The 26091-nt window shown below is 37.2% G+C and overlaps 1 protein-coding gene across 1 annotated transcript in view; it reads right to left on the bottom strand.

The window, feature by feature from the left end:
* Positions 1–22843, bottom strand: part of LOC103720361 (hyperosmolality-gated Ca2+ permeable channel 1.7-like) — a 92597-nt gene extending 69754 nt beyond the window's left edge. The window contains exons 1-3 of the mRNA XM_088708347.2: positions 22530–22843; positions 4469–4853; positions 3797–3943 (exon numbers count right to left, since the gene is read on the bottom strand). Of these exons, the coding sequence (XP_088564473.1) occupies positions 3797–3943; positions 4469–4782 (461 nt within the window). The 5' untranslated portion in view covers positions 4783–4853; positions 22530–22843. The remainder of the gene's footprint in view (positions 1–3796; positions 3944–4468; positions 4854–22529) is intronic.
* Positions 22844–26091: the final 3248 nt, after the last annotated feature.

Here is a 26091-nt window from a genome sequence, read left to right as displayed (position 1 = left end):
ATTCAAGCTCTGCAAGGTGCTCATCAACGAAAAAGGGAAGATCTGCATTTACTGCTCCACCTACATCTTCCCAGCAATTAAAGCCTTCTCCTCCAGCATTCAAGTCGACTACACATTCAAGAGGAGACCGGAGTTCAAGAAGCCTTACCTCTTCTTCAACTTAAAAGCGTTTGAGGGCTTCTAAACTCCTCTTTGATTATATTGTTTTATATCTGCTTTTGAGAAGCTTATTTTCTGTTTTCTCTCTACTACTTGTATTTACTTGGTTCAATCGGGGGATTGAATCAAGGGGATTAAGGTTTGTTGGTGAGCCAAGATAAAACCAACGTGTGTAAGGGGTTGATTGTGATCCCGGGAAAACAATCAGGGTTGGTTCTAGTCGGTGAGCCTGGGAAAACCGACCGAGTTCGTTGTGAGCTCGTAAAACAACAAGTTTGGTTGTGAGCTTGCAAAACAACCGACTGTAATCCAAGGGGGTTATAGTGAATTCCCAAGTGAGACTTGGGGAGTGGACGTAGGAGCAAGGGTTAGCTCCGAACCACTATAAAACTTGGTGTTTGTGTTGGATTGTCTCTTCTTCTTCCCCTCACATCACTCACAGCACTTAGCATAAATTAAATAACTTGCAAAAGTTTTTAATTAATCAACCACATCGTTTTAAATATCTAAATTAATTTAAAAACCCAATTCACCCCCCCTCTTGGGTTGTCTATCTGGGCAACACACTGGTATTAATATTATATTAGATTATGACTAACAATAGAAATATCTTTGTTATGAACAATGATATTATTAATATTAGTAATGTTAATAATATTTTAACATATTATATTATATGCTACCAAATATACTTTATTCTTTTGAGATTATCTATGTTTATCCACATAGAGGAATCAAAATCGATCATTCCTAATAGTTCCTAGGAATAGGAAAGCCATTCCAAATTTTCACGTCTGATAAGGGCTTCCAGTCCTTTCTAGGAATGACAAGGGCATACCGTATCATACCGATACTCTGTACGAATGGCGTGCCGACACTCGGTACGCCAAAAAAATCTGTATCATACTGTACCAAGTCTACCAACACTGTGCTAGTGTGGCACCGGTACGAGGTCCAATACCAAGACGACGAACCTTGCTCCTACCCTTCCTCTCTCCTCCCTCTCCCTCCCTCCCTCCCTCCCTCTCTCTCTCGTTTCCTTCCTCTCTTTCTCCCTCTCCCCCTCCCTCTCCGGATTTCTCAAACCAAGGGGCGGAACCATGCTGATCCACCCTCCGTACGGTTCAATATGCCCTGAACCGGGTAGTTCAAGACAATATTGCCTTTTTTGGAAGCATCAAACAAGTGCAAAAATGAAAGGTTCCAATCAAGGTACGCGGTTCCGACGTACCGGTGGGCATCGGTACCGGTACGGTACCGAACCAAACCGAGCCGAACCGGTACTGTACCGATGGGGCTAAAAGCCAAAAAAAATTTGGAGCCAGTACGGACGGATCGGTTCGGTCCAGTACCGGATCGGTACGCGTCGGTACGCATCGGTACCGGTCGATACAGGCCGGTACGCATCGGTACCGGCCGGTACGATTCGGTACCGAAATATGTAACTGTACCGTACCGGTAGGGTCCGGTACCGGTATGTACCGGCCGGTACGGCAAACCATGGTTCCAATAATATGAGACCATATTTTGCTATGATGTAGATATCAACATCTATCAATTTTCAATCTATATATGTTTTAACATATGTAGATCACCATCAATTAGTGAATACTCAATTTAAATGTCCTAATATATATTTTGACACACTAGCACAATAGGAGCTATCCATTTTTGCATCCATATGATGCAAGGGATAGAGATCTCCAAAACATACAATTATTTTTGCTTTTAGGTATATTTGCAAATTTAATCATAATCAGTAGTGTGGATCTTTGATTTGGTTGTCTCTACATTGATTTTAGGATCTTTATATTTTCCAAGGATTTAATATATAGTATGTAGTCCAAATCTTTGTGCCCTATGCAGTGATGGAAACTAAACTTCTTGCATTTATGTAAGTTTTTTTAGTTTTTCACAACTATCTCATGAGTCCAACTTTTCACTTCTTACATTTTATTTTTTAACAAGGAATTAAAAAAACACTTATAATCTTTTATTTGATCCATGAGCCCATTCAATCTGACCCCATTCACGATTCATGACTTGGTCCTAATCTTGACAACATTGGTGAAACAAGAGAGGGAAATCAATAGTGGACTTTCTCTATTAATAAATTAACATGACAAGGGTAATATTCATAAATTTGTTGGACTAAAGACATCAAAAACTTACAACCATCAATAACTTGGGCCCATTTAGTGTTGCTCTTGTATCTTGTATCATGTTTTTGTTTTCAAAAACCTGAAAAGAAAAAATGAACTAAACTGAACAACATGGGCGATGCAACCTTTTTGTTCTTTCAAATTGTTTGCATAAACTTTATAGCTTTTGAAGCAAAGACTTATTGTTTTCAAAAAATAGTCAAAATAAAGGCAAGGGATAGGAGAAGTTTTCTATCTTAAACATCATTCTTCATGTGTCACTACTCTTAAACAAAAACACAAAAAAAATAATTATGCCAAACAAGCCCTCATATTAGGTGATCAATAAGCCAAAATAACCACAGAGACTGCTTTATCAATTCATCAACTCTTTCTTATCGAGAGCTCTATATTCAATCAACAGAACATTTCCATGTTGTTTGTCATATATTCCGTTGAGTTTGTAAAGTAAAATAAGCCCACTCCTCGATCATCTTGGAAACAAATAACTGTATCACTTCTACCAATACCATGTTCACACATGCCCAACATGTCAGCTTCTTCATGTAAATTCATTCTAAATCATACTTTCTCAATTTACCATGCATAAATATCAGCATTTTAACATTCCTCTCAATGATCTTTTGAGCCGGCACCCTCTACATATTGAAGGTTATCAGCCATATAAGATATAACATTTAGCAGCATAATCGCTCTCACAAAAATTTTCACTTTTTAAAATTCATTTGCATGCTAGACTTAATCCATCCAATTCTAGTTCTAGTAAAAGTGTCATATCTCATATATATACCTAACTCTGTATCCAAGATCAAGACATACTCATGCAGCAGAGTTTCATTTTGATTAGCTTTGATCAGAAACTTCCATACATTTCTACTAAAATATATTTATAAAACTACATATTTTAACTTTTAACAATTGTAAATAATGCATATCATCATAGATCCAACATTTTCGTTACACCATTAATGAATAGAACCACATATTCCTGATGAGCAACAAGCAAAACATATATGCAGGTGCAAACGACCATATTAAGGGCCACAAGAATAGAGCAACTACAAGTAATCAAATCAGAAGGATGCTATTAGTATATCGTAAAGACAAAAATGTGGCATCACAAGAAATTGTCATATGGTGCTATCAGCTATGTATTAATTCCAATTTTTGGTAACTGATAGAAATTGATATATGAAATTGAACAAGTATATGTTTTAGTGTCTCTATCCATCAAATCAAAAGCAAGTTATTTCTACATCATAAAGTCATAAATATTGTGGCATCACAAGAAATTGTCATATGGTGCTATACTGCTATGTATGAATTTCCATTTTTGGTAACTGATAGAAATCGATATATGAAATGAAAAAGTATATGCTTTAGCGTCTCCATCTTCACAAAATCCTCCCTTATTCCTTAGGTTTGACTAGCAAACACTGCCTTGATAAAATTTTAAATAAATCAAAAGGTTATACCTTTTTGATTCTTTTGCAATATTCGATATTGAGAACTTGTCAATGTCACTAAATTCTACATCTAAATGCTCCAAAGTATCACCAGTCCAATTAACAGGAATCAGGACACCAAAAGCAAGAATGGTTAAAGGCACAAATATCTTTAACCTGCAAAAGCACAATGTATGATAGGTTAATCCATCTAATCAAGAAACATGAATAAACACTAAAGGAGTCAATATACAAAGTAATATAGATGTAAAGTAGGAGAGATCTAGTTGCTATAAAGATAGCAAAAGGCATTCTAATTAATTGATTGTACGCATATCTCTAAAAATCTAGTTCATATAGTATAATAGTAGAGTGATTGAATTGCCTCGAACCTAACTGACAGCGGTTCTCCGGATGCAGTTCAAGTAGATCTTCCATGAAAAGCAATAGAGATGTTAAACAGATGAACGGTAGAAAGATCCCTAAAATTCCTCAAAATCAGATTGAGAAGTAAATACAAGCCCCAAAGGTGAATGTGGGGTGCATGTAGAGTTGGTAAGGTCAAAAAAATTGCGAAAAAAGATGCATATGTTTATCATTTTAGTTAGGTTCATTTTAGCATTCTACTTCAAAATAGAGAAATAAAATTATTTTTAAAAATAAATAAATAAATAATAAGATCAATGGCACCATTGGACTCACCCAAGAAGATAAATCCTGATATATGCAGCAGAATCAAGTCCAGCATGATCAATTAATTCAGGTTCTGGCATTCTCAGTGCAGCTGGCATCCAACTCAAAAACCTTAAATATGTTCTCCAATCCAAGTTAATAAACTTGGTTACAGAGTTTCCTGAAAGTCTTGGGCTGCTTCTTATCCCTTTGAGATGCCATTTAGGAAAATATACTCTATCATTGAATGGCTGAAGCCGTAATATAGCAAATGCCACAAAAAATGCAAATGCAGATAGAATATTTATAAATGCCGACAGAGCAATATCTTGTAGTGATGCCATATCTTCTTAAAAACTCTTCCACAATTTTACTGGCTAGTGAAGTGTGGATCCAAAGAATACAGCACAGAGAACTGCAGGAAATGAAAAAAAACATTATAAGCATTTGTTGAAGGAAACAGTAAAGAGTTAATGACACCAATTGTCCACTACAACTAAAGTTCATCGTACTGTTTGGTACCGTACATACACTCGGTATGCCTCGCCATCTCGTACCGTACCACATACCAACACTGTAATAAGATGGTACCGATATGAGGTCTGGTACCAAGATGGAGATCCTTAACTACAACTATGTAAGAACTATATTGAAAGGTCATATAACTTGATTTAGGTACACTTTAATAATGTAAACATTGTAAAGTAATAAAAGTAAGAAGATACAAGTTTTTTAGCTTTTTTACTTTAAAGGGGATATCTATTTTCAAAGTCAATCCATCAAAAAGACAACTGTCAACAAAATGAAAGTATGTGTATGCATATAATCCTCAGAAAATTAGAGTTGGATGCATCACTGTCATTAAAATCATTAGATTTCATTCTCATTTAGGAAGCCTGTGACTGGAAGGTGCTATCCATTTAAAATCCCAAACATTTAAAGTTTTATCAGCATACATGGAGGCTACAATTAAAGTAAAAGAATCTGCTAAAAATGGAGCTGCCATAATGCTATGACAAGCATTTTGTGCAGAAAGGTTGCTATAAGACTTCCCACTAGCACCACAGGAAGTAAAAGAGGATATGTGCACCTGCAATCCCATGTGCGGTGGTGTAAAATCCCCATGTGCATCAAAACCAACATCTATTTAAAATATATACGTGTGTAAAATCTTAAAATAAATCTCTTCCTGTTAAGTCATAGCTTGATGATTGGCACTAGTCTGAATGAAAACATTTCGAAAACTAAGATAAAAAGCTTTTCCTACAGGAAACATTAGATTCCATTAATGTTTGAATATTGTTAAACTTGAGTTTTTGAGATCCAAGAAAAACCTTAGCATTTGAAAGTCAGTGATGCGACCCAGCCCTAATAGTTGGATTTTTGTTCTTGACCCAGAAAATTCATCTTTTGTTTCGATAAATTTTTTTAGTGTTTCAATCAAGGTCCGCCATATTGGTACCGGTCGGCGTACCTATACAGGTTGGCGTACCAGTAGCGGCCCGGACCGGTACGAATCGGTCCCGTATCGGTCCGAACCGGTTCCGCACCGGGCCGAACCGGTCCCATATCGGTTCTCCAACAATAAACTACCGGTACCGGATTCCACACTGATCCGGTACCGGTTCCAGGCCGGACCGGTACGGACCGGTATGGCAGACCATGGTTTCAATCAAGGTTCGCCGTACCGGTACCGAATCCCGTACCGGTGTCGCGCTAGTATAGACGTACCGAGTGTCGGTACGGTATGGTATGCAGTACGCCAGGCGTACCGACATTAGCATATCGATACCGGTATCCATCGGTACGGGTACGGTACGCCCAGTACCGATCGGTACAGCATACCATGGTTTCAATAATCTTCAAATGGGGTGTAGGACCATATTTATAAGTAATATCTCATAAATGGAAACAAATATGCAAAGAAGGCTTGTTCATATGACCTAGTCAAAAATTGCCTGTCTAGTAGGTCAGAATGCTAAACCAACCATCATGACTGACCTGTTACAAGAACCAACTGGGCTAACCAACCTTTAATGCCTTTAAGTGAAGGATATTGATAGTAAGCTGGTGAAGAAAAGAAGGAAATAGTAGGCCTATCGCATATGGAAATCAAATTCCCATATAAAAAAAATGAACTTCATTCTCGATTATATTATTCCAATTTCCAAGTCTAGGTATCATTTTGAAATTCTAAAACCTTAGTCAGATTAAGAATTTAGGGTTTTCTTTTGAAATACCAAACTCTAACACTGGATTTTTTTTTTGATGTTGTATATAACATTTAAAAGATCTGGACTTATTCTTCTTAACTATGTTAGTTTTAGGTTATCTTTCAATTTCAATTTGGAAACTTTGAAACAATATGAGATTTAAGCTGATATTTGATCTGTATCTGTGTTTTGAGTTAAAATTATTTCCCTATTTGAGTCTTCTACGCTTCAACAGTGAAGCGGAGTGTTTGTTCCAACTAGGTCCTTTTAAATGGCATTTATTGTGAGTTTATGGTTAATTTCAAAAAGAAATACCATGCCATGGAGATATTTGTGGAACTCTTGCCAAGTGATATATTTGGACCTCATCTGAAAGATATGTGGGACCCCATATAAATTAGAAACAAGGATATGTAAGGCCTCGAGAAGCAAGTTTCTCAATGATGTTGCAATATCTTATCTCATATGTGACAGGAATTTATAGTTTATGTTGAAATGTCATTTATTTGAAGTATAAACTTAAAATTCTTTTCTCAAAGTTAGAAAGTTCCATACTAACTTGTGTAGCTCACTCCAATTATAAAACACTTGAGTGATTAACCACAAACATGGTGGAACTTCTAGAAAAAGGTTTTGGAGTTACTTTTTGTGTCTAGATATTACCGAGGCAATAAGAGACAGAATAACATAAAAGTTTCACATTATGTTATTTTATACCTTAGAAAAGATATAATAATGTGCATAACAGATTATGTAACACTTTGGGCCACCTACGGCCCATAGGCGCCCAACCTAACTCGGCTTTAGCTAAGTCCTGGAGTTTCTTTTAGTCTCTAGTGATTGTTGAGGCAACAAGGGTGATATAAACGTTTCACATTATGTTGTTTTGTATCTCAAAAAATGTAAAATGATGCAGATAATAGATTAGATAACAGCTCAGGCCACCCATAGGCGTCTAGCCTAACTTGGCTTGGGCTTAGACCTAAGTGGACCCTCCCAAGCCCTCTCTTTTCCTTTTCATGCGACCTCCCCCCAGCCCCGCCCCACGCACCCCTAGTTGTTCTTTTCTTTTGTGTGCAACCCCAGCCCCGCCGACCCCCTTTTGTCCTACTCTTCTTCATTCGCCTAAGCACCATGGTTTCAATATTGGAAATCTCTTCGATATTGTGATTTTCTAGAACTCGTTGGAACTTAGAGAATTTAAGTTGTTTTGTTGGTTTGTTTATAAATTGTTTTAATTTTTAGTCATGATATTGCTAATTGTCATTTTTGGGTTTGGCTGGTGGCCAATTCAATTTTTGGAAACCTAGTTAGTTTTGGAAAATTTTATCCTGCCTGTGTTATTGAATTATTGTTATCTTGGTTTATATTTGTTATTTGATAGGTTGTTGCTTGCATGCTCAAGGGCCAAGCCCTATGCCTATGAGGTGGGTTACCATGTCTGTTGGCAAGTCTTTGGGTCGAGGCATGACAGATTATCTTCTAAGTTTTGTATGGTTGTGTTTTATATATTTTAGTTTGGCTCTATTTAGTTATTTTGTTTATGGGCATCCTAATCTTGAATTTACCTTGGGCACCAGGATTGACTGACTAAAATGGTCACACCTTAGGGCTTGGAATTTGAATAAGTTGGAGTCTCGAGGTATGACAATGTGGTTGGAGCATAAATAAATGCTAAAAAAGGATAAATCCTGATATTAGTTTGTATCAGTATTAGTTTGGGCACTCACCATTCACCCATATGGCATAACTAATATCGGAGCCCTTATTTTTCTTGGCCAATACAAATGATAAATCCTGTATATTGGATATAAAATATTCAAATATAGATTAATATTTTGGCTAATCATTCCATTACAATTTTAACTTAACTTTTTTTATTAGAAAATTCAAATTAATGACTTAAAATACTTGTTAATTTTGAGCTTGTTATATTGGTTAAGATTCTAATATCTCGAATCCAATAATATCAGTCAAGATTCCAGAATTCTAGGACTTTTTCCATGCTTATGGGCTTAATATACTGGCCAAAATAAACTGAGATCTCAATCCATATTGATACTCACTGTGATGGCTAAGATTCTCGATTAAAAACCTTGCATGATAAGCACTAAGACAGCAAATATTGAACAATAAGATTGGTCAAACCAAGGTATGCTAAACTGGCCAGAACTAATCAGTTCAACCTGTACCGAACCAGTGCCGACAGGCACTAGTACGGTACAGCATATAAAAACAGTCAAATGTGGACAAGCACCGAGCCTTACCTTTAGAAGATAATTAAATGGATATAACAGGATATTGACACAAATTAGGGAGCAGTCCACCCAAATGTGGACAAGTACAAGCAATTTAACTTTAAAGGAGTCCTACAATTAAAAAGGTCTGGATAGAGGTTTCACCTCAAAACCTGATCGAAGGTCAAGCATTGTATACACCAGACGAAGCAGTGGTTTATCAAAATTTTAAGAATCAATATATTTCTAAAATAGAAAAAAATAAGTAGAAGATGGAAGAGCCCAGATTCCAAATGAACAAATTCAAACTCGAAAGAGATCTTTCTGATTCTCGAAGAATGAGGGGCATAAGATTCCTCTTTCTTATTCTTAAGCAAGCCCCCTGTTGCCCAAGGTGACAATCCAAGAGGGGGGGGTGAATTGGTTTCTTCTAATTTTGGTGCTTTTAAAAACTTTCGTAATTAAGTGCGGTGGATGCTTACTTAGATTATTTGAGTGAGTTAAACTAATGCAAGAATAGAAGATAATGCAAGAGAAAATGAAAGCACAAACACAACGCAAACACAACAATATATAGTGGTTCGGTGCTCTCCTTAGCACCTACGTCCACTCCCCAAGCGTCCCCTTGGGAATTCACTATAATCTCGCGGATTACAGTTGGATTGTTTTCCGGGGTCACAATCCAAAAACCTTTGTTGGTTTTGCGGGCTCACCAACGAACCTATACACTTGGTTTTCCGGGTTCACCAAAAACCTTTGTTGGTTTTGCGGGCTCACCAACGAACCTATACACTTGGTTTTCCGGGTTCACCAAAAACCTTTGTTGGTTTTGCGGGCTCACCAACGAACCTTTACAAAGTGTTTAACAAATAAAAAGAAAAGATTCAAACTCCTAAATGAGCATATAAAACAATATGAACTACAAAGAAGAGTTAGAAAGTATTTATCGCTTTGAAGTCGCTTTGCTCTTCTTTGTCAAGGATGCTTCACTCTTCAAGGAAGGATGGAGCTCTTGATGCCTCTTTGAATCTGCTCAATCCCTTTCCTTGATTCTTGAATGAAGCTCTTGATGAAGGAGATTAGGGCTCTTTTGTTTTCTTGTGTATTCTTTGATATCCCTCTCAAAAGTTCTTCTCTCTGATGAATAGTGCCCCTTTAAATAGTTTCCAACCTTCCTTGGACAAGCCCCAATGGTCAGATTTGAAAAACTAGCCGTTACTCACCTTGGGAAGGACAAAAAGTACATCTGCAGAACTAGCCGTTACTGTTCAGCCCGTGTTTGGGTCGGCTCAACCTGTCCTTGGGTCGACCCAACTTTGCCTTAGGTCGACTCAAACATTCCTTGGGTCGACCCTCTCAGAAACCACAGAAACCTCAATTTCAGCCTTCCTTCCCATGGGTCGACCCAACCATTCTTTGGGTCGACTCAAAGTTCACTTGGGTCGACTCAACTTCTTCTTGGGTCGACCCTCTCAGTAATTCCAGAGAACCATTTTCTGTCTGTCTTTCTGTCTTGCCTTTGGGTCGACGCTCTCAGGGTTTGGGTCGACTCAAGCTTGGGTCGACTCAACCACTGTGTGGGTCGACCCTCTCAGTAAATCCAGAGAGCATTCTTCTGTTGTGTTTTGAGGTTCTTTGGAGGTTGGGTCGACTCATGCTTACCTTGGGTCGACCCACCTCACTGTTCATTTGTGCCATTTTTGCAGGAGTGTGCCAGATGACTTCTTGATGTACCGGGGTTGACCCAATCAACCTGTGGGTCGACTCAAACCACACTTTGCTGCATTCTCAAGGTTAGATTCATCCAAATGAACAAGGCCATTTATCCATTTTCAATTAAACAAATATACTGAGAGTAATGAACTTATAAATGAAGTATCAATTTAACTTATAGCATGCTCTAGATAATTGCTTGTTAATCATCAAAATAACACTATCATCCTCAATCTCCCCCTTTTTGATGATTACAAAATAAAGAGTATAAGCCTATTGATACTTGTCTTTAAAATCAGTTTATAAAAGGGATTAAACTGCTGAATTTCAGCTTTTCATATATACTTGTGAAATCTCCCCCTATATCATTTAAATGTTGCCAATTTGATTCTTTGAATTGCTCCCCCTTTCATTTATAATTCATTAGCGATGAAACTTCAAAAATTTGAGATAATATGAGTTTCAGGCTATGTATCGGGGTGCGAGAGGTGCGTGCCAAATTCTGAATTTATATGTGACAAATTCTGAATTGTGATATAAATTTTTGATTTGATCAATTTCATTGTTACAAATTGCTCCCCCTTAGATGTATAAACTTTCTTATATGATTTTCAATTTGTTTGCCCATTCATTTCTCTTTTCTTTACATAACTTCTTTATTCACTTTTTCTCCCAAAATTAATACTCTTTCTTTATTCACTTTCTTTACATACTCTAAACACTATCTTTACTTCTCCCCTTTTTGTTATACATATCTTTACTTCTCCCAAAATTAATACTCTTTCTTTACTTCTCAAATAAAATACTCTTTCTTTTCTTAAATTGATATACTCTTTCTTTTCTTCTCCCCCTTTTTGTTATCATCAAAAAAAATATATATATGGGGAAGAATGCAATAAATAACAAACTTCAAATTTCATTGATCAAAATAGGAACATTTTCATACATGAATGTCAAAAACAAAAGCAGATACAATGTTCCTTAATCAAGATTTAAAGATACATATCATAAAAGCAAAATACATATGAGAACTAGATATTTAGCCTAGGCTCTAAACATAGATGCTAAGATCAGCCTAGGGGGAATCTAATGGCTGGGATCTAGTCCTCATCCTCCTAGCATACGTGGCGAGGGGAGGTCGAGCCTGGTGAGACTGTGTCTGGCGTGGAGCACGACGAGCTGGATGACTCTGTGCCGATATCTCTGACTCAGCAGCCTGTGGCACAGATGGTCCATGTGTCTCTCTCTCTCTCCGGAGTGCTCCAATCTGCTGCCTCAGATCACTGATATCAGCAGACATGACATCCAACCGGGCGTCCAATCGGCTCGTGAGCCCGTCAGTAATAGTCCTCGCCTGAGCTGACATGAGCTCTGTCATCCTGCTCCAGAAGTCATCTGTATCTGTCGGAGGAGCGGATGACGATGGTCCAGCCTCTGAGGGTGCAGTAGGATGATCCATAGGCTCCTCATCCTCATCCTCTGGTGCCTCTCCCTCTGGTGCCTCACCCTGAATGCCTGCACCGGTGTGAATCCACTGCCCGTTCACTTTCGCATATCCCATGCGTATGAGTGTCCGTGCAGTGTACGTGTCCGTGTGATGCAGACTCTTGGATGCCTCCTCCTCGAGAGGTAAACCATGCTGACGGAAGATCAATGTAAGTATCATACCATAAGGTAGTGATACCCTATTGCTGCACATCACCTTCCTCATCTGCCTCACTATCATAGCCGGAAGATTTAGAGGAGTCCCCCGAATCATACACTCCATAACTGCTAGATCTCGCTCTGAGATGAGATCAAATCTCCCGGTCTTCGGAAATAAAATCCTATTTATCATATTGAGCAATAACCTCATCTCAGCGGAAAGAGAACTAGCTATTACCTTCTGAGAAAAATCGAAGTTCTCATTTTCCATGATCAATTGTAGAGCTCTCATTTTATCTTCTGGCCTCTCCGGAGTGGCTCCTATGCAGGGTAGGTGTAGTAGCTCACTCAAGCTCTCCTCGGATACACGGATCCGAACCCCTCGAACTTCCGACACAAGCCCTCCCATACCAGTCTTGAAGAAGGCATAAAACTCTTGTACCAACCCGGGGTAGATGACCACATCTAGGGAGCAAAGATACTCCCAACCTTGCCTTTGGATCCATTCCCAAATCTGAAACCCTTCTTGATTGAAAAACTCGGAATGGATCCTTCTCCCCGTAGTAACCGGCCTCCCCGCAAATCTTGCAAGAATCACTGAGGGGGAAGGAGGAGGAGGGACCTCCGCACGTGCCTCACGTCGTGGAGACACGGGAGAAGGCTCGGTAGGGTGCCTTTCCTCTTGTTGGACCCGGGTCACTCTTCCGGATCTCTTGGCTACGGCTCGTTTGGGTCCCATTTCTCCAAGATTTTGAGGAAATCTACTGTTTGGAGGAGTTTAGTGGAGATTGGAGAGTGGGGACTAGGCTTTTCGGAAGAAGACAAAGGGCAAACAGTGCCCTAGATGTGCTCTCGGGCCCCCTTTTAACAGTGGGGTCCCGACGTTGGGTCGACTCAAGGATTTTCTTGGGTCGACTCAACGTTGGGTCGACCCATGTTCTGGGTTGGGTCGACCCAAGTGCAGAAATTTTGTTTTCTCTTCCTTGTTGCTTCTAAAAAGTTTTTCTTACTTTCAATCCTTATAAACTCTTTATGGGACATTGATATATGAGTAAGAAATCTATAGATAACAAATTTGACTCATGTTTCATGGGATTTTTGAAGTTAGAGGAATGTATCATGAGACTACTAGCTCCCTTTTTATATTTATTCAATAAAAGGATCACATATGCCTAATTCCCTCCTTAGCATGCAGAATCTATCTTCACTCAATGGTTTTGTAAATATGTCGGCTAATTATTTTTCCGTGCATATATGCTCAATACATACATTTCCATTTTGCACATGATCCCTAATAAAATGGTACCTTATTTCTATGTGTTTGGCTTTAGAGTGCTGAACTGGATTTTTAGTAAGATTAATAGCACTGGTATTATCACACTTAATAGGAATATTATCTAGTTTAACTCCATAGTCCTCTAGTTGTTGCTTGAGCCATAATACTTGAGCACAACAACTACCAGCAGCTATGTATTCAGCTTCAGCTGTGGACAGTGCCACTGAGTTCTGCTTTTTACTAAACCATGATACTAAGTTATTTCCTAAGAATTGACATGTGCCACTTGTGCTCTTTCTATCTAATTTGCATCCGGCAAAATCTGCATCTGAGTATGCAAGCAAATCTAGACAGGAGTCTCTCGAGTACCATAATCCAATGGTGGTAGTTCCTCTTAAATATCTAAGAATTCTCTTAACAGCACTTAAATGTGACTCCTTAGGATCCGATTGGTATCTAGCACATATCCCTACACTAAATACAATGTCGGGTCTACTAGCAATAAGATAGAGCAAGGATCCAATTAGTCCTCTATAGAGCTTAATATTAACACTCTTCCCTTTTTCATCTTTGTCTAGCTTACTAGTAGGATTCATTGGAGTGCCAATTCCCTTATGATTTTCATTCCCAAACTTCTTCAGTATTTCCTTTGTATACTTAGTTTGATGAATGAAAATGCCTTCTTTGGTTTGTTTGATTTGTAATCCTAAAAAGAAGCTTAGTTCTCCCATCAAACTCAACTCAAATTCTCCATGCATTAAATCAGCGAAATCTTTGCATAGAGTATCATTGGTGGCACCAAAGATTATGTCATCTACATATATTTGTACCACTAATAGATTTTTGTCCTTTCTTTTGAGAAATAACGTTTTATCTACATTTCCTCTACAAAAATCATTTTCAAGCAGAAATTTACTTAGTCGATCATACCAAGCCCTAGGTGCTTGCTTTAATCCATATAATGCCTTATGCAGTTTAAACACATGATTTGGCAATTCATGATTTTCAAATCCCGGAGGTTGTTCTACATATACTTCTTCCTCAATAATACCGTTTAAGAAAGCACTCTTCACATCCATTTGATATAATTTGAAGTCCATAAAACATGCAAATGCTAGAAGTAATCTAATAGCCTCTAATCTAGCTACAGGAGCAAATGTCTCATCATAATCTATTCCTTCTTCTTGATTGTATCCCTTAGCTACAGCCTACAAGTCTGGCCTTATTTCTTATAACTACTCCATTTTCATCTAATTTATTTCTAAATACCCATTTTGTTCCAATTACTGAATTATGCTTTGGTCTTTCAGTTAATGTCCATACATTACTTCTTTTGAATTGATTTAATTCCTCTTGCATGGCATTTATCCAGTTAGTATCTTTTTCAGGCTCTTCATAAGTCTTAGGTTCTAATTGTGAAACGAAAGCAAGATAATCATTTAAATTTCTAAGAGATGATCGAGTTCTTACTCCTTGAGATGGATCACCAATAATTAAGTCTTTAGGATGTCCATGTGCATACCTCCATTCTTTTGGCACGTCTTGGGGTTGTGGTGGCACGCAATCATCTCCCTTATCTTGATTTGGCACGTCATCAATTTTCAACTTTTCAAAGTCGATAATTCCTGTATCATCATCAATAGTATTTTCTTTCCTAGCATACTCACTATCAGACTCATCAAATATAATATTGACTGACTCTTCCACTACTAAGGTTCTTTTGTTGAATACTCTGATGCCTTGCTAGATGTGGAGTATCCTAAAAAGATACCTTCATCTGACTTGGCATCAAATTTACTTAAGTCCTCCTTGCCATTATTTAAGATAAAACATCTACATCCAAACACTTTAAAATATTTTGCAGTTGGTTTCTTATTCTTCCAAAGTTCATAAGGAGTTTTTTTAGTTATAGGTCGTATTAAAACTCGATTTAGAATATGGCAAGAAGTGTTTATAGCTTCAGCCCAAAAGTACTTTGGAAGATTTGACTCGCACAACATTGTGCGTGCCATTTCTGCCAATGTCCTATTTTTCCTTTCAACAACCCCATTTTGTTGAGGCGTTCTAGGTGCTGAAAATTGATGTGATATTCCATTTTTAGTGCAAAATTCCTCGAAGTGTTGATTTTCAAATTCAGTACCATGATCACTTCGAATGGCTACTAAGGTGAGTTTCTTTTCATTTATGATTTTATTATATAGTTTCAAAAATTCTGAAAATGCTTCATTCTTATGTGCCAAAAATGAAACCCATGTATACCTTAAAAAATCATCAACAATGACTAGTCCATATTTCTTTCCTCCTAGACTTGTAGTTCTAGTAGGTCCAAATAAATCCATATGTATGAGTTCAAATGGTCTAGTTGTTGATACTACATTTTTCGATTTGAAAGATGATCTAGTTTGTTTTCCTAATGAACATGGTCCACATATTTTGTCCTTTTCAAAAATCAATTTTGGCACATCCTTTATTAACTCCTTCTTAACTAGTTTTGATATTAATTCCATACTAGCATGTCCTAGTCTTCGATGCCAAAGCCAACTAGTTTCATTCTTCTTATCTTCATTAGTAATTAAGCATAAACCATTCTTCTTGCCTAACTCATGAAGATCTACTAAATAAATATTTCTTTGCCTTTGTCCTACAAGTACAATACTATTGTCTTTAGGATTTGTGATTATACATACAGATGCTTCAAATGTAACTTTAAATCCTTTATCACAAAATTGACTTATGCTAAGAAGATTATGTTTCAAACCTTTAACTAATAAGACATTTTCTATAAAAACAGATGGAGCAATGAAAATTTTACCCTTTCCAATGATATACCCCTTACCATTGTCTCCATAGGTTACTACTCCACCTTTCTTTGGTTCCAAGGTGACAAATTGATCTTCGTCACCGGTCATGTGTCTTGAACAGCCGCTATCTAGATACCAACGTTTTTCAACTTTATCAGCTGCAAGACACACCTGCAATCAAAATCAAGAAGAAACTTTAGGTACCCAAACTAAGTTGGGTCCTTTAGGGTTAGTACTCCATGTTCCTTTTGGAACCCAAACTTTCTTGAATTTTATCTTTTGATTATTACTTGATTTGTTTTGACTAGACTTTCTAAAGTTACATTCATATGCTCTATGTCCTATCTTATTGCAACAATAACAAGTAACATTTCCATTTTTAGCTTTTACAAAAATATTCTTTAAGAATTTTTGTTTCCTATTTGTTCTATAACCTAAACCAGCCTTATCATATACAGCTCTTTGACTATCAAGAATCATATTTAATTTGGTAGAACTAAGAGTAAATTTATCTACCAAGGATTTATATTTTTCAGCATCTTCTTTTAACTTAATATTTTCAGCAATTAGATTCTTGGTTTCATTTTCAAGTTTCCTACTTAATGCTTCATAGTTATGAGACAGTTTTATCTTATCTTTAATGAGAGATTGATTTTCTTCTTTTAGAGCTTTATTTTTATTAATTACTTTCTTATGTTCTTCCATGAGTTCTAAAAATGCATCATGTAATTCATCAATAGTAAAATCACAGTCAAGTTCAGAATCTACCTCATCGTCATTGGCCATATGACATATTTGGGCCGTGTCTTGATGATCTTCGTCCTCCGAACTTGATTCCTCACTCTCACTCCAATCGGCCATAAAATTCTTCTTTTTCAACTTTCTTGCCATCCACTTCAAATCTGGGCAATCTATCTTATAATGCCCGGGTTTGTTACACTCATAGCAAATGGGAGTTTCTTTCTCCTTTTCTTTGTCCTTACCCTTTTCTTTGCTTGAGTTACCTTTAGGGAAGGGCTTCTTTTTATGGAATCTATTCTTACCTCTCATGAATTTTCTGAATTTCCTCCCAAGCACTGCCATCCCTTCCTCATCAATATCTTCATCATCATCTGAATCTTCCGATTCAGTTTGTTGTCTAGGGGTGGTAGTCTTTAGGGCAATAGGCTTTCTTCTCTTGACCTCATCTTCTGAATTTTGCCTCATTGTCAACTCATGGGTCATGAGTGATCCTAGAAGCTCCTCTAACTGCAGTGTGTTGAGGTCCTTCGCTTTTTGTATGGCGGTTACCTTGGCCTCCCAATTCCTTGGTAGAGACCTGAGAATTTTTCGCACCAAATCAGAATTAGAATAAGATTTTCCTAAACTTTTAAGCCCATTTATAATATCAGTAAAACGAGTAAACATATCAGTTATGGACTCGGTAGAATCCATTTTAAACAATTCATACTTATGTACTAATATGTTTATCTTTGACTCCTTAACTTGATTGGTCCCTTCATGTGTGACCTCAAGTCTATCCCAAATTTCTTTGGCAGTGGTGCAAGTGGATATTCTATTAAATTCATTTACATCTAAAGAGCAATAAAGTATATTTATAGCTTTTGCATTTAACTGTGCTAGTCTTCTATCATTTTCATTCCAATCCATTTCTGGTTTGGGTATGATAGTGCCCTCTATATTGAGTGTGGGTGTGTGAGGTCCTCTAGTTATGATTTGCCAAAGTTCATAGTCCGAAGCTTGAATGAATATCCTCATCCTAGCTTTTCAATATGTGTAGTTTGTGCCATTAAATAGAGGTGGTCTATTTGTGGATTGCCCCTCACTCATAGAGCATCCTACTTGGGTTGTCATGGTCTTTAACTCTTGATTGTTAGATCAATGAGCACTATTAGAGCACCTAGCTCTGATACCACTTGTTGCCCAAGGTGACAATCCAAGAGGGGGGGGTGAATTGGTTTCTTCTAATTTTGGTGCTTTTAAAAACTTTCGTAATTAAGTGCGGTGGATGCTTACTTAGATTATTTGAGTGAGTTAAACTAATGCAAGAATAGAAGATAATGCAAGAGAAAATGAAAGCACAAACACAACGCAAACACAACAATATATAGGGGTTCGGTGCTCTCCTTAGCACCTACGTCCACTCCCCAAGCGTCCCCTTGGGAATTCACTATAATCTCGCGGATTACAATTGGATTGTTTTCCGGGGTCACAATCCAAAAACCTTTGTTGGTTTTGCGGGCTCACCAACGAACCTATACACTTGGTTTTCCGGGTTCACCAAAAACCTTTGTTGGTTTTGCGGGCTCACCAACGAACCTATACACTTGGTTTTCCGGGTTCACCAAAAACCTTTGTTGGTTTTGCGGGCTCACCAACGAACCTTTACAAAGTGTTTAACAAATAAAAAGAAAAGATTCAAACTCCTAAATGAGCATATAAAACAATATGAACTACAAAGAAGAGTTAGAAAGTATTTATCGCTTTGAAGTCGCTTTGCTCTTCTTTGTCAAGGATGCTTCACTCTTCAAGGGAGGATGGAGCTCTTGATGCCTCTTTGAATCTGCTCAATCCCTTTCCTTGATTCTTGAATGAAGCTCTTGATGAAGGAGATTAGGGCTCTTTTGTTTTCTTGTGTATTCTTTGATATCCCTCTCAAAAGTTCTTCTCTCTGATGAATAGTGCCCCTTTAAATAGTTTCCAACCTTTCTTGGACAAGCCCCAATGGTCAGATTTGAAAAACTAGCCGTTACTCACCTTGGGAAGGACAAAAAGTACATCTGCAGAACTAGCCGTTACTGTTCAGCCCGTGTTTGGGTCGGCTCAACCTGTCCTTGGGTCGACCCAACTTTGCCTTGGGTCGACTCAAACATTCCTTGGGTCGACCCTCTCAGAAACCACAGAAACCTCAATTTCAGCCTTCCTTCCCATGGGTCGACCCAACCATTCTTTGGGTCGACTCAAAGTTCACTTGGGTCGACTCAACTTCTTCTTGGGTCGACCCTCTCAGTAATTCCAGAGAACCATTTTCTGTCTGTCTTTCTGTCTTGCCTTTGGGTCGACCCTCTCAGGGTTTGGGTCGACTCAAGCTTGGGTCGACTCAACCACTGTGTGGGTCGACCCTCTCAGTAAATCCAGAGAGCATTCTTCTGTTGTGTTTTGAGGTTCTTTGGAGGTTGGGTCGACTCATGCTTACCTTGGGTCGACCCAACTCACTGTTCATTTGTGCCATTTTTGCAGGAGTGTGCCAGATGACTTCTTGATGTACCAGGGTCGACCCAATCAATCTGTGGGTCGACTCAAACCACACTTTGCTGCATTCTCAAGGTTAGATTCATCCAAATGAACAAGGCCATTTATCCATTTTCAATTAAACAAATATACTGAGAGTAATGAACTTATAAATGAAGTATCAATTTAACTTATAGCATGCTCTAGATAATTGCTTGTTAATCATCAAAATAACACTATCATCCTCACCCCCGAGAGGGCTTAGTTGATCATGATTTATGTTTCATCTTTCTTTTCCTTTTTGTTTGATCTAACTTTTCGATTGGATATGCATCATTTTTCTAGCTGGGTTTTCCAATCATGGCCTTGTCCACTCAACTATTCATCATCTTCGGTCTCCATGATTGTCATCATCCTGATTTCTCATTTTCCGCTACCTTAATAATTGCCCATGCTTCAATTCCTTTTAGGGGGCACTTGATAAATAGACTATTGGGTTGTTATATTCTCAAATCTTGTTGCTATCATAAGGAGTAGACCATGTAGAACAATTGCATCTAGCAACAAGATAGTTTACTTTGAAGTTTGAACAGAAGTTTAAAGAACAAGAACATTCTCACCTAATTTTAAGAAATTTGAAAATGCTACATCACCCCACAACCCATTACCACTCTCTCTCACATCATTCAATTATTCAATAGAATCTGTCAGTCTTAGTTGTTTGATCGTAAAGTATAATGTGTTGAACACGTTTCTATGTGGCCCACATGGTTTAGTTGTTGGATAACTTTGAGTGGTAGGCAGGGTCTACCGAACCGGGCCGAACCTCCCGGTTCAAGCAGTACCAAGCCGACCCGGTGCAAAACCGAGTCGGTTCGGCAATCCTATTCAATTTCAGCTGGAATCGCTATTTGACCGGCCGAAACCAATCCTTTACTGATCGGAATCGGCCTGAACCGGTCTGTTCGGTGCCGACTCAGTGCAAACCGGCCAGTTCGCATCGATTCAACCCAGTTTAGAACCGAGTTGGGTATGGTATTATTGCCACTACCACTTGATGCCTTTTATAGACATCAGGTGGCATTGGGAAGGCTCGAGAAGGCCTTTCGAAAGCAATTTGAAAGTAGTTTCGCCACTTCCTCTTTCCAAAAAATCCATAAACAACACCGATTCAGGCTATGAAAATAAAAATTCAAAGCTAAATAAGGTGTGCTTCCTCTCTCCTATCTCTTTTTCTCTCTTTTTTTAGGCGGAGGCTTGAAAAAATAACTCAAAAATTGTAAAATAAAGAGAGATCATACCAAAATTTTTGATTTGGGCTTGTTTTTTTGCATGTTGTAGATCTATGGACGATGTACACGCTGACATAAAAATTTTTAATATTTAGATATATATTTTTTAAAAATTAAAAATATATTTTTGGATTTAAAAAATATTTTTAAAAAATAAATAAAAAATTTGGATAATTTTTAGAGTATCTTATGGGTCGGATTTTGTTGCCAGCATATTCGAATGGGCCCCTCCACAATCGTATTATCAACCAGAGGATATCTTTCAGAGCTAAAGCTTTAACAAGAAATCTGAGAGTGCTTATAATCCGGTGCATGTTCCTTATGGGATGAACGTACAAGATTGTAACGCTGCTTGGTTAGTGGGGTGGGTTAATGTGCCTTTTGACTATGCTGATGTTTCGGATATCTATGAGAGGCATTGCCACTCGATCTGATTTTAGATATCGGTATGTATGTTAGATTTTAAATGTATATAATTGATTGTATTATTTTTTAATTTTCACGTCATTACTTGATTTGAGAATATTTTATATTATTTATTTTATGATTTGTATTATTTTAAATCAATAAGATACATTATTTAGGTTAAACCGAGACCATAGAAACATCAAAAAATATAAAAAAAATCAAAAAAATATCAAAAAAACATCAAATTAGACTTAAATTTATTGAAAAAGTTTGAAAACAGTGATTACCAATTAAATTTTTTTGAGAACTCCATAAAAAATTGGGTGTGTCGGTCCGTGAACCGGCACGCCCTACTGATTCGGTATGGTACCATATCGGTACCGAGTACCATATCGGTACCGGGCGCTGACCGATACCGATTCAGGTACCGGTTCGACGTACATTAGTGCTAGGTAACTATCCACTATATGTAGTTATGCCTAAGGTAGTTTTTTTTATGGAAGAAAATTGACGAGGTTTTGGTTATCTGATAAGGGTCCCTAACCTAGCCTATTTTTAAGCATGTGATATCTATCGGCTTTATGGCTTTTACGGAGGCATAGGTTAGAAAACTCCTACTTCAAGTATCTTGTGGATACTCTAATCAAATACTTGAACAATTATGGATAGAGGTACGTATCACCAATATTATCCCTGCATAAAATTATTTTGCTTGAGATAGTTTCTCACATAACGAGCACAAACTTACATGTCAAAAACAAATTTTGGCTGCCAATCATTGGCGTTAAGAAATCCATTTTCCCTAACCACAAAGATAGAAAAACAACCAAAGCTCTCTTTCTGATCTCATGCCATCCTTTTCCCAGTCCAACTAAATTCCCAAGGAGGTATTCCTCCTCTACATCTCCAAACATTTCCAAACTAGTCCCTGATGTTGTCACCCTTCTTGCATATGCCTTTTGCTTCTTGCACACAACCCACATTTCAAATATCAAGATATCCAAAATAAGGAGAAAAGAACTACTTTGAACATTCAGTTCGAAATCTTTTGAACAACGATGAATTCTCACTCTCTTGAAGCCAGATTTCCATATTTCAACAAACTCATTTAAAACCAAAAAGCAATAAAAACTAGAGAGAAAGATGGGTTCCAGGAAGAACCATGACAAAAAAGAACCCCATGAACAGAAATCAAAGCTCTACAACAACACAATGGTACAGAAATAACAAACGAATGAGATTAAAACAAACAAGAAAGAGAGAGAAGGAAAAATACCTCGGGGAGGCAATCTCCTCGGCTTCGTTTAGCAATTGTTACCCTTTTTTTTTGGCTTTTTTCCCTTGTGAAGTGCGATTGGATTTTTTTTTTTTTTTTTTTTGTGGGGCGGGGGCTCTCGAAGGCGTCAAATTTTTTTATTTTTTTTCCAGGAAATGTTGATCCGGCTGTGGAGGGACTGAGAGAGCGGCAGCAAGCGCGGAACCGTCTCTTCCACTTCCAGGCTCCAGCGCGATCCTTTCAAGGGGTTTTTTTTGGCCTGGCGTTTTGTCCGTTATCGCGATCACCTGCCTCTGGTCCCACCAGTTGGCCCCTAAGAAATGGAAACTTTTGTTTTTCCTTTTGCATTTTATGCCGGACAAACCCCCCATACCTGCGGTGCGACATTTGCTACAATGTCACGGTGTTTGATGTTTCCCATGTTGGATGGATGGCTATTGCATGCATGCATGCGTCTGACGTACGTGCCCACCATCTAAATACGCTCTCTCTCTCTCCATTTGGGATGTGGGTGTAATTCTAAGGATGTGGCAAGTGATGATCTTGAAGCATGGGTGAATGGTGGATTCAAGCACCCACAGGTTTTCCATCGCAAGCATCTGAACATGATTTTGGTCCACAGAATCATGCTCTGCACATGATGCTATGCTGATCCATTGCAGGAAAGGAAAGGTAGGAAGCAATTCCGCATGCCAATTGCATGACCAACATTGATATATCCAAATATTTATACTTTATTTAGCTCTATATTTTAGTTTTCTTGTTAGTATTGTACTCATGATCTCAATGAAATGGTAATGCGTTAGAATTGTACTTTATATTTTTTTTCTTTTTTGGTACCCAAAAAAATGGGGATGCATTCAACCTATCTTTTCCTCGGAAAAATTAGAAAAAAGGTTAAATGTGGGACAGATTGTGCCCAATTTTCATACCTAAATATAGCCAAAGTGTAACATCAAGGTGGATATTTTCCCTGACGAGCACATATATTAATTCTCGCATGCTATATAACAGAACTAGTAAAAATATGCCAGCTGATTTGGGTGATAAGATAGCAATGACATGTGATATAGCATAGCTAGCAAACAAAAATTTCAATATCCAATTAAGGACTACTCAAGTGACAAATTTCTGTGCTTTTAAATGTTAGAAATGGAAGAAATGTTCATACAAACACCTCTTCCCTTTGATTTCTTTCATAGCTTTTTTCTCTATCAAAACTTCCAAATCTTTCGCAAGAATATCCAATATTATTTTAATAAAATCTTTTCCATAAGCGTATTCATTTTTTAGTGATTACTTAGAAAATGACATTATTGAGTTGGCAAAGTGAGAAATTCCCACATTTTTTACCTCCTTAAAAAAGAAGGGTATCTTCTCTCCTCTTTATTTATTTGTCCCAATCAACCTTCATATAATTAATCTTTTAAGTACTAGCTGACTATAGGTACCAACTGGCCCATTCATAATATGTCTTAGCAGGTATGCCCTATTTTTGGTAATGTTGGAGAGTTGTAGGGGTATTCGAGAAAGGCCACCTTCTTCATAGTGCCAATATTACGTAAAGCCTTTTATTTATTTCTCAAATTAACAAATAAAAAAATAGAAAATACACTTGGCATTCTTTTTACCATCTTTGTTTGGTCCCAAGCGCCAATTTCTAATGAGTTAAAAATAGATCTTTTTGCATATATTTTCCTACAAATAGGGCTTATTGCATGTGTACCTTCCAAAGATCACTATTTGTACATATACCTCTCAAATTATCTTATTTTTACAACACTAACCCTCCCCTTAGGTTTTTGATCGATGATATTATGAATAAATATTTTAAATATGAAATAAAAATATTATTATTTTGTAGTAAATATTTTTAAATATTAGCAACGGAAGTAATCTTCATAGAAACACCTCTTCCCCTAGCTAATTGATTTCTTTAATAGTTTCTTTCTCTATCAAAACTTCCAAAGCTTTTGCAAGAATATCCAATATCATTTTAATAAAATATTTTCTATAAGTGTATTCATTTATAATTTTCTAATGATTACTTAAAACATGACATCATTCAGTCCGTAAAGAGAGAAATTCCCACCTTTTTTACCTCCTTAAAAAGGAAGGGTAACTTTTCTCCTCTTTATTTATTTCTTCCAATGAATCTTCATATAATTAATCTTTTAAGCACCAGCTGATTATAAGTACTAATTGGCCCATTCATAATATGTCTTAGTAGGTATGCCCTATTTTTGGTAATGTTGGAAATCTCTAGGTGTATTCGAGAAAGGCTGCCCTATTCATAGTGCCAATATTACATAAAGCCTTTTATTTATTCATCAAATTAACAAATAAAAAAGAAACTAGAAAATACAAATGGCATTCTTTTTACCATCTTTGTTTGGTCTGAAGTGCTAATTTCTGGTAAGTTAAAAATAGATCCTTTTGCATATATATCCCTGCAAATAGGGCTTAATGCATATGTACCTTCCAAAGATCACTATTTGTATATATACCTCTCAAATTATCTTATTTTTACAACAATAACCCTCTCATTAGGTTTTTGATCGATGATATTATGAATAAATATTTTAAATATAAAATAAAAGTATTATTATTACATTAACTCACCTAGCAGAAAATTAATATTTAGTTTATGCTACAAAAGAGTTTTTTTGTATATATTCTAGGGGTATTAATGCAAAATGTAATCAACTTATTTAATGCTTAAAATAGTTATTCATTAGTGTCATTAGCAAAAAATGTAAAGGGAGGGGGTTGCAAAAACAAAATTATTTGAGGGATAAAGGGTAAACATGCAATAAGCCAGGTTACAAGGATATATATACCAAAAAACCAAAAGAATATATCCAAAGTAACACTTTGTTGGCCATTGAATTCTTTATTGGGAGGGAAGAATAACATATGTATCCCTGACAGGTTCATGCAAGTGCACGGGCATATCACCAATGTCAATAATAAGAAAGAAGAGAAGATGAAAGTTGGTAGCATGGGCCTTGGCTGTCAAACACTTTTGCTACCATAATATTGCATGCTCGAAAAAAAAGATAGATTGTAGCCAAGGCTATGATTTTACTATAAGATTGAAAAATAAACTAGGATAACTAAGATAAATAAATTAAAGATAAATGCAAGGAAAAAATAAAGATAGTTACATGTGCTTGATTAGTAAAATGATTTTTTCTTCGAGTTACATCCCATCCGATAACCTTCCATCTCAAGTGTTGACACCTATCCACATTCGGTCTTCCACTTTTTCAATAATTATAGTACCTAATGCTAACCACCCTCCGCTCTTTATGTTCTGACAACCATCAAATCTCGTACCATATCATGATTCCTTTGCAAGGCTGATAGAGGAACCACACATATTATTGTATCTGCTTGGCCTTAAATTCGGCGTAGCTAGTCCTAATTTAGTCTATCTTTAATGGTTATCCAACATGTACCTGACGATGTTCTCCTTATTCAGTCTGTGGGGCATTATAAAGGTCCTATGAAGCACTCCTAAGCTTACTCGATTTGCTCTCCAAAAAGAGTCAAATAGGGT

The sequence above is a fragment of the Phoenix dactylifera genome, chromosome 12 (assembly GCF_051530095.1).
Source record: "Phoenix dactylifera cultivar Ajwa chromosome 12, Ajwa_hap1_PhDact_Kaust_v1.1, whole genome shotgun sequence".
NCBI lineage: Eukaryota > Viridiplantae > Streptophyta > Magnoliopsida > Arecales > Arecaceae > Phoenix > Phoenix dactylifera.
This window is presented reverse-complemented; position numbering and strand designations above follow the sequence as displayed.